This window comes from Triturus cristatus, chromosome 7, assembly GCF_964204655.1.
Source record: "Triturus cristatus chromosome 7, aTriCri1.1, whole genome shotgun sequence".
NCBI classification, from domain to species: domain Eukaryota; kingdom Metazoa; phylum Chordata; class Amphibia; order Caudata; family Salamandridae; genus Triturus; species Triturus cristatus.
The window spans coordinates 541,875,515-541,889,218 of record NC_140590.1 but is presented as its reverse complement, the minus strand read 5'-3'; the positions used below and the strand labels follow the sequence as shown (position 1 = coordinate 541,889,218).

At 46.4% G+C, this 13,704-nt stretch overlaps 1 protein-coding gene across 4 annotated transcripts in view; it reads right to left on the bottom strand.

Moving 5' to 3' along the window:
* The window catches only part of FBF1 (Fas binding factor 1), a 612,463-nt gene that overhangs the window by 130,856 nt on the left and 467,903 nt on the right, over positions 1-13,704 (bottom strand). For all 4 annotated transcript variants that reach the window (XM_085616959.1, XM_085616957.1, XM_085616961.1 and 1 more), the window contains 2 exons: positions 5,253-5,392; positions 2,205-2,323 (listed from right to left, as the gene is read on the bottom strand). In XM_085616959.1, the coding sequence (XP_085473085.1) occupies positions 2,205-2,323; positions 5,253-5,392 (259 nt within the window). The remainder of the gene's footprint in view (positions 1-2,204; positions 2,324-5,252; positions 5,393-13,704) is intronic.

The window sequence follows — 13,704 nt, the reverse complement described above, 5'->3', positions numbered from 1 at the left end:
AACCGGATGCCCATGGTGGTAAAGGGGCAGATTGGGAGGGATTGGAAGCTGCAGTTGCTGGGGCAGAGGCGGGACGCAGACTGACTAGACCACTGGCTACCCAACCCAGGAGGAATGTGGGTACCATGCCCTTGGCAATGCAGAGGCTGGGGAGCATAAGCAGCTTGGTGGCTGGGAAGGAATTGGCGTGGTTTAAAGCCCTGTCCATAGCGGAGAAAGGCGGATTGGGGGTGACATGCAGCCATAGAAAGGCCCAAGGACTTGGCAGAATCCCGGCTGTCCTTTAAGCGCTTCAGCGCCGAATCTGCCAAGTCTCTGAAGAGATGGTTGCCATCGAATGGGATGCCTGGACATCCCCCGAAAAGCCAGTTGTCCTCAACTAGGCGCGGCGCCTCAGGGCCACCGCGATGAAACCTTTCTGCCCAGTGAGTTGGTCATGTCAAGTCACACTGTGGATAGTGAGCTTTACTGCATCTCTCCCATCTACAACAGCCTAACAGACTACAGCCCGGCCTCCTCCAGAACCTGAGGTAGCACTAACGCAACTGTGTGCCTCAGAGTGTGGAAGTAATGGCCCAATAGCCATGTAGTGTTCACCGACTGCAACACCAGGCTGGCAGAATAAACTATCCTCTTCCCCAAGGAGTCCAGCCTCCTGGATTCCCTATCTGGAGGGGTGGTAGGGAATGCGCCATGGGATGTTGAGGTTTGGACCACCAAACTCTCTGGAGTAGTGTGTTGGGAGAGGAAGTTTGGGGCCCTGGAGTGGGGCAGTGGCCAATCGTCCTATTCACAGAAGCCCATGTGTTGGGTTTGGACCAAGTCCCCAAAAGGATGTCAATGATAGCGTCATTGAACGGGAGTAGCAGTTCGGATGTGAAGACTCCCAGCTGCAGCACCTCTGTCAAGATGTTAGTCTTGAATGCCACCAAGGGCAACTGAAGGTCAAGGACCTTAGCCACCCTCTGCACTATCCACTGCGCATGAAGCTCCCCTCTCAATAGCCCCAGTAGGGGGATAAAGCATACCAGTATCTGGAGAGGTATCCAGGCCACTGGATTCACCCAGTTCCTAACACCAGTCCTGCTAGGGTGTTCTTCATATGGCTGGTATTCTCCAGGGTCCAGAAACCCCTCCCATTCTAACCCAAGGGAACAGGGCTCGGGGCTCCAATCTAGGAGGCAAAGCTCCTCTCGGTGCTGGAGTCGGCCGATGCCCATCCAGTTCCGTATCAGTCAAGGATCACAATTGGGAATGCGCTGCCGGGAGCATCAGCATCGGGGAAGGTTCAGTTGGTACGACTGGCGCCGGTCAGGATCCAGGAATGGATCCATAGGGGTTCACTGGAGCTAGGGCCAGATCCATTGGCGTGGAACCAGATGGGTTTCCCTCTGACCAAGCAGAGCCCGAAGGCGCGCCAGAGTGGTAAGACTTCGCAAATATGAGGCGCATGGCCTCATAGAACTCTTTTAGTTGAGCGAGAGTCGCTCCAGCTCCCGGAAAATCGGGGAGGCACGGAGTCGGCCCAAGCACAGGCTCTACTGTGGAGCCAGGCCTATGAGCTTGAGGGATTGCTCCCGTAAGGCCTTAGGATTCACAGCGCAGCAATCGGAGCACGACTTCGGGTCATGGTCATGCTCCAAACACCACAGGTAGACAAGGTGTGAATTTGTCACTGATATCGGCCGATGACAGCCTCCTCACGGCTTGAATCCTGTCTTTCTAGATGACATACTACACACCAGGAGGCCAAACATCAAAAAATACTCAACAAAATGTTTAAAAGATCCAGTCAGTGACTAAGGGATAGCTTTTTTTACGGATCAGCGCTGGCTGGCAAGGAAAGAGCCGAACTGACGTCAGCGCACCTAGATGGTGCCTATATAGGTGCCGTCGATATCACTTCTGGTGAGAACGACACATGCGGAGCAGAACAATGCCACCTACTGGCACGCAGGGGTGCTGGCTACGAAAAATCTTCAAAGGTAAGGATTCTGCGGCTAGAAGTCTCTATATGATACGTTAAGCACAGCGATTGTGTGCAATACATTTAAAACAACACAAATGTTCATTTACATCTTAGTTCTATGACCTAGGTCCTGAAAGAGACTTATCATGAGAAGACACTGTTTTCATAAGTAGATTCTTCCCCAGAGCCAAAACCCTCGTCGTTCCCTCTGGGATGGTGTTCTATGTCTGCCCACCTGCTCCAGAAGCCGCGCCTGCTCACTCAGTCTGGTTTCCATCTTTGTGATCACTTCATGCAGCCTGCTTCTTTCCTCCTCCATGTCCCTCTGCTGCCTGGTTAACCTCTCCTGCAGAACTGAGAAAGAAAAATAAAATCCCTCTGCTGCTCTGATGAAGTAGGCTACCTCTCTGCCAACTCTTTTCAGAAAATGAAACTTTATAACGATCACTCTCTTGTGCAGGGGCATATAATACGTATTTATTTGTACATGGACACAGGAGGAGGGACGTAGTCTTGGGAATCTGCTTATCAGAAGAAAGTAGAGTTCTAGTAGTTTGCTGAACTTGGAATAACTATAAAATGTTAATACGATATAAGTTACATAAATATTTTAATAATGTTATGTTCCAGCCCCCTCAGCTCTATGATAGCACAACATACTTGGGAGTGGAGGGTACAGCTGATAACAAATATTCCCTTTCCCCTTAATAGCATAGTTTTGGGATTAGTGAGACACAATTAATGAGACAGATGGTAAATTAATTAGTGAAAAATAAATAAAAACAAAAAAATGAGAGAGGACAAGAGAGAACATGAAGAAAGAGACTGGCTAACGGAGAGCTTGTGTATAAAGGCATAACAGCAATGAAGCATGGGCAGGACTCATCTTTATATAATAACGAGTACTGTAAATATAAGAAAACACATCCCTAGGAGAGCAAGAGGGATGGGGTGGACAGCAGAGCGGCAGCACAAGAAGATGAGCTTCAAATAATGAGGACTCAGCTCCTTGCTTGATACTGGGTGTGATTCGAGGCATAGTACATGGATGATTTATGAAACATTTAATCAATCATGGAGGTTGCACTGCTCTTGAAATCTTAGTTGTCGGACACCTAATCTGGAGGAATATATCTGCTGGTGACTACTGAGTCCATAAAATAGCTCTGCTTTCAGTTGACCGAGCCTATGCCATTTGAAGGACAGCTTGCTAACTGTGGGTTAAAACTGTACATTCAGTATTGGTTAGAGACAGTTCTGCTATTTCAGTGACAAACCTGTAGGTTTTGAGTAACCTATGTAATAGCTTTGCTGATTAGAGTAAAATCCTGTAAAGTATGCATAATCTGAGCATTAGCCGTGCCTTGTAGCTTAAATGAGGGATTACTCTGCTGTCAATCCTGAATCTGCAGGATTTGTGAATCCCAAGATATATCTTTGTCGTCTAAAACAATGCCTACAAATCTATGCAGCTTGTAGGAAAGCACTGCTCTTTAAAGTTAGCACCTGAAGGATGTGTGTAACCAAGGAGTAGCTCTACAGTGTCAGGTCTGGATGTGAATTCTTTGTCCAGCAATATAAAGCTTTGCTGTCTAAAGTTATAGTCTGCTTGTCTATTTACCCCAAGGTAGCGCAATGCAGCCTAAGGACTCCAAATGTCTGCTGTGTGCAACATGAGAGATAGACCGGATGCCTTAAGCATGAGACGGATACAATGCCTGCATTTTATGTTATACATTAGCTGTGCTATACGGGTCATAAAGATAAAATATATTTAGACTAAGAGATAGATCTGCTGTTTATTATCAACACTTGTAAATTCTTTGTTATCAAACAGAAAGCTCTGCTGTCTAAAAACAAAAATATTTCTCTGAAGAATAATCCTTCTTTGTGGAACAGAGCCCGTAAAGGTTTGTAAAGCCTGAAACACAGTTCAGCTGTCTCAAAGGCAACAACTTGGAAGATCAGAATCACCTGTGGAATTTCTAGTATGTGACAGTGTGCAGCTTGAACCTGTATGCTCTAAGTCTTCTGAGAGATATCTCTGCTTTCTAAATCCATAGCCTTTTGGCCTATGTTACCCGGGGCATAGGTTTGCTGTAGTGAGACCTGAGACTGAAGGTTCCCTCCTACCATATTCCACACATTACTTTATTGTTTTGGAGATTGGGGTGGAGTAGGTGGGTGGAAAGTAATGACCCTACTTCCTATTGCAACATCAGCTAACACTAACATCAGAACCATCCTGTGTTTGCCCCTCATATGAGAAGTGTTCCTCTAGACAGTGTTTAATTTGTAAAAGAATTCGTGCCAGGGTGAAAGCTTTGGCCAGAAGCCCATAATGTGGGAAGGCAAATGCCAAGGCTGTGTAGTCTTGATTCCACTTCATGTCTCTTTCATATTCAACCATACACACCCGTAACTTTATCTCACTCTTGCAAGTTCTTTTTCAATCCTGCTTTCTCCATTTGCCACTGTTTTTTCTTTCTTTCTCTTCCTCCTTCTTTGCCACTGGTGTGTTTTCTCCCCTCTATCTAATGAATTAAAATAAGTGCCGGTCCCCAAAAATAAGTGCTGGTGGACCCTGCATACAACCACTGCTCAATTACGCACTGCCTCTAGAGCAGTCTAAAAGAAGGGGGTAAGGGGAAGTGCTCAAGATGTCAGAATATAACTGTGAGAAGATAGTGAGCGAAATACAGCGTCCTCGCAGCATCAGGCCCTATCAGAGAGAGCCAAGAAGAACCTATGTGAAAACAGATCAGACTCAGGGCATCAGCACATCACAAGAGACGACGAAAAGCGTAATACCGAAAGCATCAGGCTAGAACAGGGAATCTATTAGTGGAAAGCAGCAGGCTAAAAGTGAAAGTGGACGTGACAGGAGACCAAGGCAAGGAAAGTCTAACTGACTGCCATTATCCATACAGCACTCGTTTATTAAAGGGACTATCCAGTAGAGAAAAAATGGCCTCAATCTGTAACACTCCCCAAAATACAGCATTCTAGAATGTTCCTTTGATCGATGACGCCGCCTTGGGCTTTGAGAGCTATGGTGACCTCATTCATCGCATGTCCCCTTTAAGAAGGGCTGCTGGCACTGGCTTTAGATGTGACTCTTAAAACAGGTGCGACTGTATGGACTTTTCCAATTAGGAAATGGTCGGAAATGTCACAAAGAGAAAAAGAAAGCGACTGCCTGAAGAAGCCAGGGTGTAAGCGAGAGAGAAGGAGCAAGCTAATGGTAACGAGTAATGATGACAATAGAGAGCCAACCACGTACCGCGGAGCTGATCGTCGCGTTGGCGGGCCCCGATCTCCAGCTCCTGGGAGGTGTTCTGGTGCGTGCTCTCCACCTTGTACGAGAGGTCACTGAGTTTACTGGAGAAGCCCTCCATCTGCTCAATCACTCCATTCAGAGACCTGTGGGAGACAGACAAGGTTGAAATCTCAAAAAAAGCGCATGTTCTTGGGGCTGGGGAAGTGCTGAACATCTGAGGGGACACACCACCGAGCCCCCTGATGCAAGCTGGGGGGACAGTCTCTGGTAACTTGTGGATCCACACACTACCCTGTGAATCATCAATGTTCTCCCATCTGTGCATCACATGCTCGGTGCTGCATTATGTTCAAAGTCTGGTCGTAGCCGCCAAGTACAATGTGCAATTTCTCTGTACATTTGGATGCCATAGTTTATAAACGTACAGTATAGCTAGCACTACAGCAGCAGAGGCAGAGACCTGGCACTCGGTAACGGCGATGAGAAATGCTCATCTTCTCTTTCTTCCACTCTTGACCGTGAATCGGGTTCTACATAGGGATGGCACTTAGAAAAATGCAATTTTGTGCATTTTTCTAAGGATTTGCAAATTAATTTGCAATTCCTTAAAGCAAATTCGTATTCTGAGAATGCTTCTTGCATTGCATTTAGGGAATCGCAAATTGCGATTCCCTAACTGCATTCGCAAAATATGTAATCGCAAAAATTGCGATTACCTATTTTGCGAATGTCTTTTGGGTTGATACATCCCAAAAGGATTTTTACCATTCGCAAACGGGCCTATTGTGCGATTCGGCCCGTTTGCAACCGGTAAAACCCTCGATACATCTGGCCCTTTGTAATCCTAATGTTTAATTTTCGATCGTAATTAGATTTTCTTTGAAGGAATAAGATACAACAAAATCCAGACATAACCACCAATGAACTTTCCCCAACCCAAGCAACCCTCCTCCATCACACCCACTCTCCAGTATATCTCCCTGCTCAATCTCTGGCCCCCCCGTCCTCTAACCCTACTGTCAACTCTCCATCGGTGAGATGCTACATGCTGGCTCGATACTTCTCCACAGTCCCCTTTAATTTCAAACTAGGTAGGTGGCCTCATCTTGTAGTTCCAACTCTCTTAGCCATCTCGGACCCGTTAGGCCTTCATGGTCTGTGTTGGGGTATATATGCACCGGGCCCTATAATTTACAGATCCCTCCCCCCAATATCTAAGGCATCAAACGTGAGCTTCTGGAGACTCAAGAGTCACCGTATCTTCTGTAACCACAGTTCTAATGTTGGAATCTGTTCTCCCCACCACAGCACCAGTATCAGTTACGTTCCTGCTACTAGCAGGTGGGCTACTGTCTTCCCACTCACCCAATAGAGAGCCTAAGGCCCTTATGTTCATAGAATGCATTCAGTAAAAGTGGTCACAATTTGTGCACATTGGTATTTGGAAACCGACATATGCTCAAATACTTTGGCTTGCAAAATACCAAATCTTAGGGTGTCGCAACTCGACCTACCTCATAAATATTAATGAAGCATGTTGAAAATTGCAACCCACTACAATTTGCTGCCATCATAGGGATCGTGGCCTGCTGGGGTCAGCAGACCACCATGTATGTGATTGCTTTTTAATAAAGCAATTTCTTTTTTAAAAAATGCAGCCTGTTTTCAATTTTTTTTTATGAGTAAGGAGGAACCACCCTTACCCCTAAAAGAAAGTTTTACACATCAATCACAAAGGGGAAGGGATTTCAAAGATACCCCTTCCCATTTGCGAATGGGTTACCACCTCCTTTGAGGTGTTGGTAACCTATCAATGATTTGCGACTACTACTGCAGTTGCAAAACTTTGATACATACCCTATGAAATCGCAATTTAGAAGGGATGCCCTAAACAAGCCACAACCCACCCCCAGCCCTGAAAACTACCTCCAAAGCCCACAGCCCTGAAATCTTCCCCGACCCCCCTTGCCATGAAAACTACCCCTACTCCCAGCCCTGAAAACTAGTCAGACCCTTCCACAGCCCTTAAAACGACCTCCAACCCCCCCAGCCCTGAAAACTTCCCGACCCCCCCAGCCCTGAAAATTTGCCGACCCACCCCTGACCCTAACAACTAGTCCTGAACCCTCAGCCCAGAAAACTTCCTCCAACCCCCCCAGCCCTGAAAACTACTTCCAACCCACCTCCAGCCCCCAAAACTACCCCTGACCCACCCCCAGCGCACATAACCCGACCCACCCCGAGCCCACAAAACAACCCCTGACCCACCCAAAGCCCACAAAACAACCCGACCCACCCCCAGCGCACAAAACGACCCCGACCCACACCCCAGCCCAGAAAACTACCCCGACCCCCCCAAGGACACCCCCTGCTCACAATACAACCCCGACCCACCCCAAGCCCAAAAAACAACCCCCGGCCAACACCCCAGCCCACAAAACAGCCCCAACCCACCCCGAGCCCAGAAAACTATCCCGACCCCCCCGAAGCTCAAAAAACAACTCCAGACCCACCCCCAGCCTAAAAAACTACCCTACCCCCCAGCACAGAAAACAACCCCCAACCCACCCCAAGCTCAGAACTACACCCTGTCCCACTTACCTCACTGCTTCCTGCGAGGTCTTCCTGCTGCCGTCCGCAGCAGCCCACAACTAGACCGCGCATTGCCTTAAACACACATATGTGTGGTTAAGGCATGCGTGGTAGGGCTTGCGGAGTCAGAACACTTGTGGTATAGACCGCAATGTTCTGACTGCTTCCCCTCTTTGTCGCTTAGGTGCATACCAGGAGAGGTTTGGTGCCATTTGTACAAGATATTGTAGACTGGTTCTTTCCAGTGGGTGTGCCTGGCAAAACTGCTTGCCCTCATCTATGTCTGCTGTCACTGCTCTGAGTAATCTGCAAGTCTCCTTCCCACTGGAAGGGGAACTTGCAAGCTGGATCCTGTGAATTAAGAAAGCGATAATGTCTGGACACCAAATGTTTTGTGGACATTAAAGTACAGAAACACTTCTCAAAGGAAGTTAACTTCCATTGAGTCAATTTTTTAACATCAGGCTGCAGAACCTATACCCTCAGCTGCAAACAGTGGAACCTTTCAGATTCTGGGAAGGTTAACTCCTTCCCCAAATAATTTGAAAGTTCTGTGTATGAATAGGTCGTGTAGCTTACGATACCTGCCCTCTTACCACATTTGCAATCTTCCCCTATCGAGCCCTGGAGTCAAGTCTGTGTTCCCAAATAAGGGAGTAAATGGGGATATCATATGGGAGGGCCAAGATGTCACACTGGCCTTGACCATTCTCAGTAAGCCTGTCATGTTCTCCTCAGTACAAGTTCATAGGTTGGGTGGCAACCTAATACCTATATACTGGATTCCAGAAGTAATCCACCAAAAAGGGATATCAGTCTACAATGCTTCCTGCAATTTGGAGTCCTTCTGATTCAACTAGGTTTGTGCAAAAGCCAGATAATGCCTGAAAGGATTCCAGCGCAATCACGAGCTCCCAAAAAGAGCCCACTGATTCTACATGCGCAATCAGAATATCTTCAGCAAATGCAGTGACCTTGAAGGTGTCTTGGCCCTACCGGATTCCTTTTATGACCTCACTGCACTTTTTCTGCAACAGTTGTTCTAGAACAAGAGTAAAAAGCAGAAGGGATAGGAGGCAATCCGGACAGGCTGCCTGATGATTTATTTGTCCTATATAAATAGTCCATCCACTCAGACATTTGCACTTGGCCCATCTAGTGTGACACTCCTCAAGGCATCCTAGATTGCGCCCCATTGGGCTCATCACTGCAGTGCTGACTGTCCCCAGACCTTTCAGCAGCCCCCTTCTGTAATATGTCAATGATACTCGACTCCTTCTTGTCCCTGCCCCAGTCAATATGTGTGTCGCAAATGAGGTACTCCTCATACCAACTATGACACTCTGCCGTCTCGTATCTCTCCTCCCTCTCATTTTCTCGCAGATTGTGGACCCACAGCGTTGAAAGGTATGGTGCACACAGCTCAGGCCTGCTAATCTATGCAGCTTGTCCCTCCCTGGGGAGCCAACACTCACAAACAAGTCCTCTCTGTGGTCAAAGAGTGTCTCAATCCTCAGCTATGCAGACTAGTTTACCGGCCTTGTCCAAACACCACCACAATAGGCTGAGCCATCGACCTGGCTTGAAGCAAGGTGACGTGCCTCACCGTAATGTCAGCCCACACTGAAGGCTCTATTATGTCTTCATCCGTGTTACCAGTTTCAGCACTTGCTCAGGGAGGGCTTCAGTCCAAGGCCTTCAAGTGAACTATCCTTCTGGGTTCCGGTGAGCTCTCTTCCAGTGCTGCCTCCTTTTCGGTTGGGGGTGCCTTGTGTTTCTCAGCTTGCTACAGCAGTCTACGTTCCATAAAGCTTCACGCTTCCTTCCTAGTTTCACAAGATATTCCTGTAAATAATCCAAGCAAGCCTGAAGATACCTCTACGATATTATGGCTGTGTCCCTTTCAAGTGTCCTTGAGTCCTAGGTCCTGAGCTGTAAGCTCTGAGAGTGAGGTCTCTAGTCTGTCTTCCAGCATGCTCATCAACTATACTAGGGATAAGTTGTAGAGTTTGCATATCAGAATAAAAAGAGGGTCCCACTGCAGATTCTTATAGCTAAAAAAACCTAGACCCATGCTTAAAATCTCACCACAAAGACAGCAATGTTCGCTGTATATTTTCAGACTGAGTTGGAAATAGACATTTTATGCTAATGATGCTGCCATTTTTTGGACTGACAAGGAAAGATTTTCTCTGTTTCCCATATTATTCCAGTGGTAAAGGGATTTCAAATTGCCATTTGACCCACTAGTTGATAGGCACATATCTTCAGTACCAGTCCTCCAGAACACAAAAAGCAACCAAAAACTTCTGGAAATGAGTGACTCTTTAAGAATGAAAACCAATCTCCACCCATTTACCCACTTTCTCTTTTTCTAATCATCATAAGTCCTTCAAGACTGCAGTTCCCCTAACGTTTGAAGCTATTTTATATATACCAATCAGTTCATGGCTAGAGCCAATTTCTGTCTCAGATCATACTGAAAAAAACACTAGGTAAATTAATGTAATGTGTAAACGGAGTGCTGCAAACGTTGCACAGGCAAGAGCTAATCATTAGGTAACAAGGTTAGTGAACAAATATCTATGCACATAAAATATATAGAAATCTTTTTTTTCTAAATGAATGCAAGTGAAATTATTATAATAATGTTTGTTGAAATGCCTTTAAGCTTCAATCAGGGGCACGATAATTGGTAAATAATTGGTATCCTAGCTTACAAAACACTATAATTGAAATCAAACTAATATAGATAGTGACAAATCTAAAATATTGAGAGAGATATTACAAAGATACTTTGCTGCCTTGAAATATTTCACCCAACAACAGGCAACCGAATTCAAATATAATTAACAAACTGGTATAATAATTACACAATAAGAGAATTAAATTTTTTAGGATGCAAATATGGCCAACCTCATGATTGTTAATTACCCACATTGTAAGAGCTGTAGTACAAATGCATTAGTCAGGACAGACTTTGATGAAGAAGTTACCTTCAATAATAGTCTTTCTGTTGGATTCCTTACCTTGTGGCATTGTACGACTCCGCTCTGCTCTGGTCCGGTACTGACGAGTGGAGCTGCACTTAAGAGCCACCCATGTACCCGGACGTCAGTTTCTTTGGTAAACTCATCTGTTCCGTCAGACGCAGAACCTATTCAAGAACTGGATGAACTTGTGACCGATTCCTAAACTGGGACCATTTTAGATGGAGAAGAGACCATTCGACAAAGTGGGGAGGTGGGAGGGTGGTGAAGAATCTTCAGTTAGATTATCCACCAGAAAGAGCATTAGCAAAGTAGGTAACTAGTCCTTCTGATTGATACTTCTAAACGCAGATTCCTCACCTTGTGAATAGATACCAAAGCAGTATCTTCCAAGGTGGTGAGTCTGTAGAATGTCTCAGACTTGTAAGTCCTCCAGGTCAGCAGACGTGACTGCCAAAGTAATAGTGCCTTGTGACCTCGGCACTGATGCCCAGAAGTTCTGGGTACCACACTCTCCTGGCCCAATCCAGAGCCACTAGAAAGACTTGGGCCCAGTGGTTCTTGATCTCCTTCAGAATGTGGGGAAGAAGGGGTAGTGGCAGGAAGGTGTATAGGAGTTCCGTGTGCCACTCGATGCAAAATGAGTCTCCGAGGGAGAGCCTTTATGGAAACTCCAAAGCACAAAGGTATTGACATTTATGTTTTCTGCCATGCAGGGCCAGACTGGCAGTAGCGGCATTGGGCGTTTCCCCGTGAGGCTGGAAGGGTGGGGGTTGGTTTTGCAGTGGCGGGGCCAGTTTTGCAGAGGTGCTGCAATATCAGCCCCCAGTAACAAACAGCATGCAAGTATTTCCAGTCTCTGGGGGCCAGGTAGTTCTTCCTCAGGGGCTGGTCCGAGAATATTGCCAGGACTACTTTGAGCTCCCAGTCCAACCCTGCTGTCATGGCGAAAAGATCAAGCAAGGGTTCTCCTCATTGCTGGAAGATGCCCTGTGCCACCTCCAGTGTAACTGTCATTTGTAATTTGGTAGGTGCTGTCAGCGGCGTTTGTCTGCTTTGGTGTTTAAAGATCCAGCCAGGTGATATAACACCAGAGAATTGCCCTGATGATTCAGCCAGTTCTAGAGGTTCAGAGCCTCCGGGCACATGACTCAGGGCACCCTGAATATAAAGGAGTGATGGAAGGAATACTTGAATTGTTCTCAGCCACGGGCAATTATTCAGGGCTGCATTCCAGTGGATCATTATTTTAACCACCATGCCACCTCAGTTTGGACCCAGACGTATGCAAATCAGTCTTGACTTTGCTCCAATGGGAATAGTCCAGCTTGAACTGCCAAGCCTGGTCCTCCATAAACCGGAACACGAGACGTGGGTCCTGTCCACACTGTGGCACTGGAACCAAGCTGTACTTGGTTGATGAGCCCTAAATTGTACAAAACCGGTCCTAGTTTCTCAGAACCACCAACTCCACTGTTGTATCAGCTTCTGCATTCACATCAAGACAGTAATGCTTCATGAACATATGCCTGTTCTTCCAGGTGGCTGCACAGCAGATGTCTTTCAATGGCACACTGGCCTAGACTGCTGTCATGCTCCTGGTGGAATGGGCACTTGCTCTTCCATGGAGCCACCATTGCAGATCTTTTGCAATCTCCTCCGAACCCCTGGATGGAATTTGACAAGTTCTCCTGATGCTGGGCAGACTGAAACTTAAAATCCCACTGCAAAGCCCACAAGTGCTATCTAGCATGGTCAGCAAACAACATGCAGGAAACTAGGAGGTCTAGAAGCCTCAGAACCATCCTCAGCCAGGACAAAGGCTGAAACACCGGGATCATAGCCTGAATGTCCTGTACTCACTGGTCCAGAGGCAAGGCCTGAAAGTGCACTGTATACAGGATGGCTCAGATGATAGGGAGATTCTGTAAAGGAGTCAGGTGCAACTTCGGCAGGTTGATTGAGAACCCCGACAATGTCTAGTGGTTCACTTCGTCTATAAGTGGTCGGCAACGGGCACTGGTGAGTCCGAAAGGAAGTACAGCTAACTGGAAGTGCTTGTGGCCCATGCAGGAGACACCTGTGGGCCTTTGGACAAGAATTTGAAAATAGGCATCCTGCAGGTCCAACAACACCATCTCTGGTCTCCGGGATCCAGGACAGAAAGAACAATGGCTAGCATTAGACTCTTGAGTTTATCCTTGCACAGAAAGGCGGTGAGAGGGTGGAGATCCAAATTTCGGAGGAAGACTTACATCCTTTTTCGAAACAAGGAAGAAACTAGTTACTTACTTGTAACTTCAGTTCTCCAACCTTGGTGTCTTGTAGTTCCTATATAACCTATACAGGATCTGCGCGTTTGAATTACATAAACTGTGGGATTGGTGGCAGACTGATTCCGTGCCCCCCACCGGGTATGTTAGTCTGTCTGTATCAGCTAACTCACAGTGCCACTATAATCTTCTCTTGTCGGGGAGAGAATAGTTCTTGGCAACCTCAGAACATGACAACCCTGATCCTCGTGGAAACAATATACTACCTTTCGCTCAGTCACTCGTGCTCACTTAGTTTGTCTCAGAGATATACAGAATAAACATACTGGGCATTTGTCAATAAGAATTTATTGAACAGTTGTTATTCTAGTGTAGAATAGATGAGCTTCAACAACCATCAGACAGTAGCAGAGATATATGATTAGAAGTACTATGAAAGTAAAAGGATGGTACAGTTCTACCATCTTGCAGTAGTCATGAATATATACAAGTACATACAATAAATGATAAAAAATGCATATTCCTACGATGCCTCCCTAACTAGATGTATCTAAATGTACCTAGCATCTGTGTAGGTGTTATGCAAAGAATCCCTCTAGG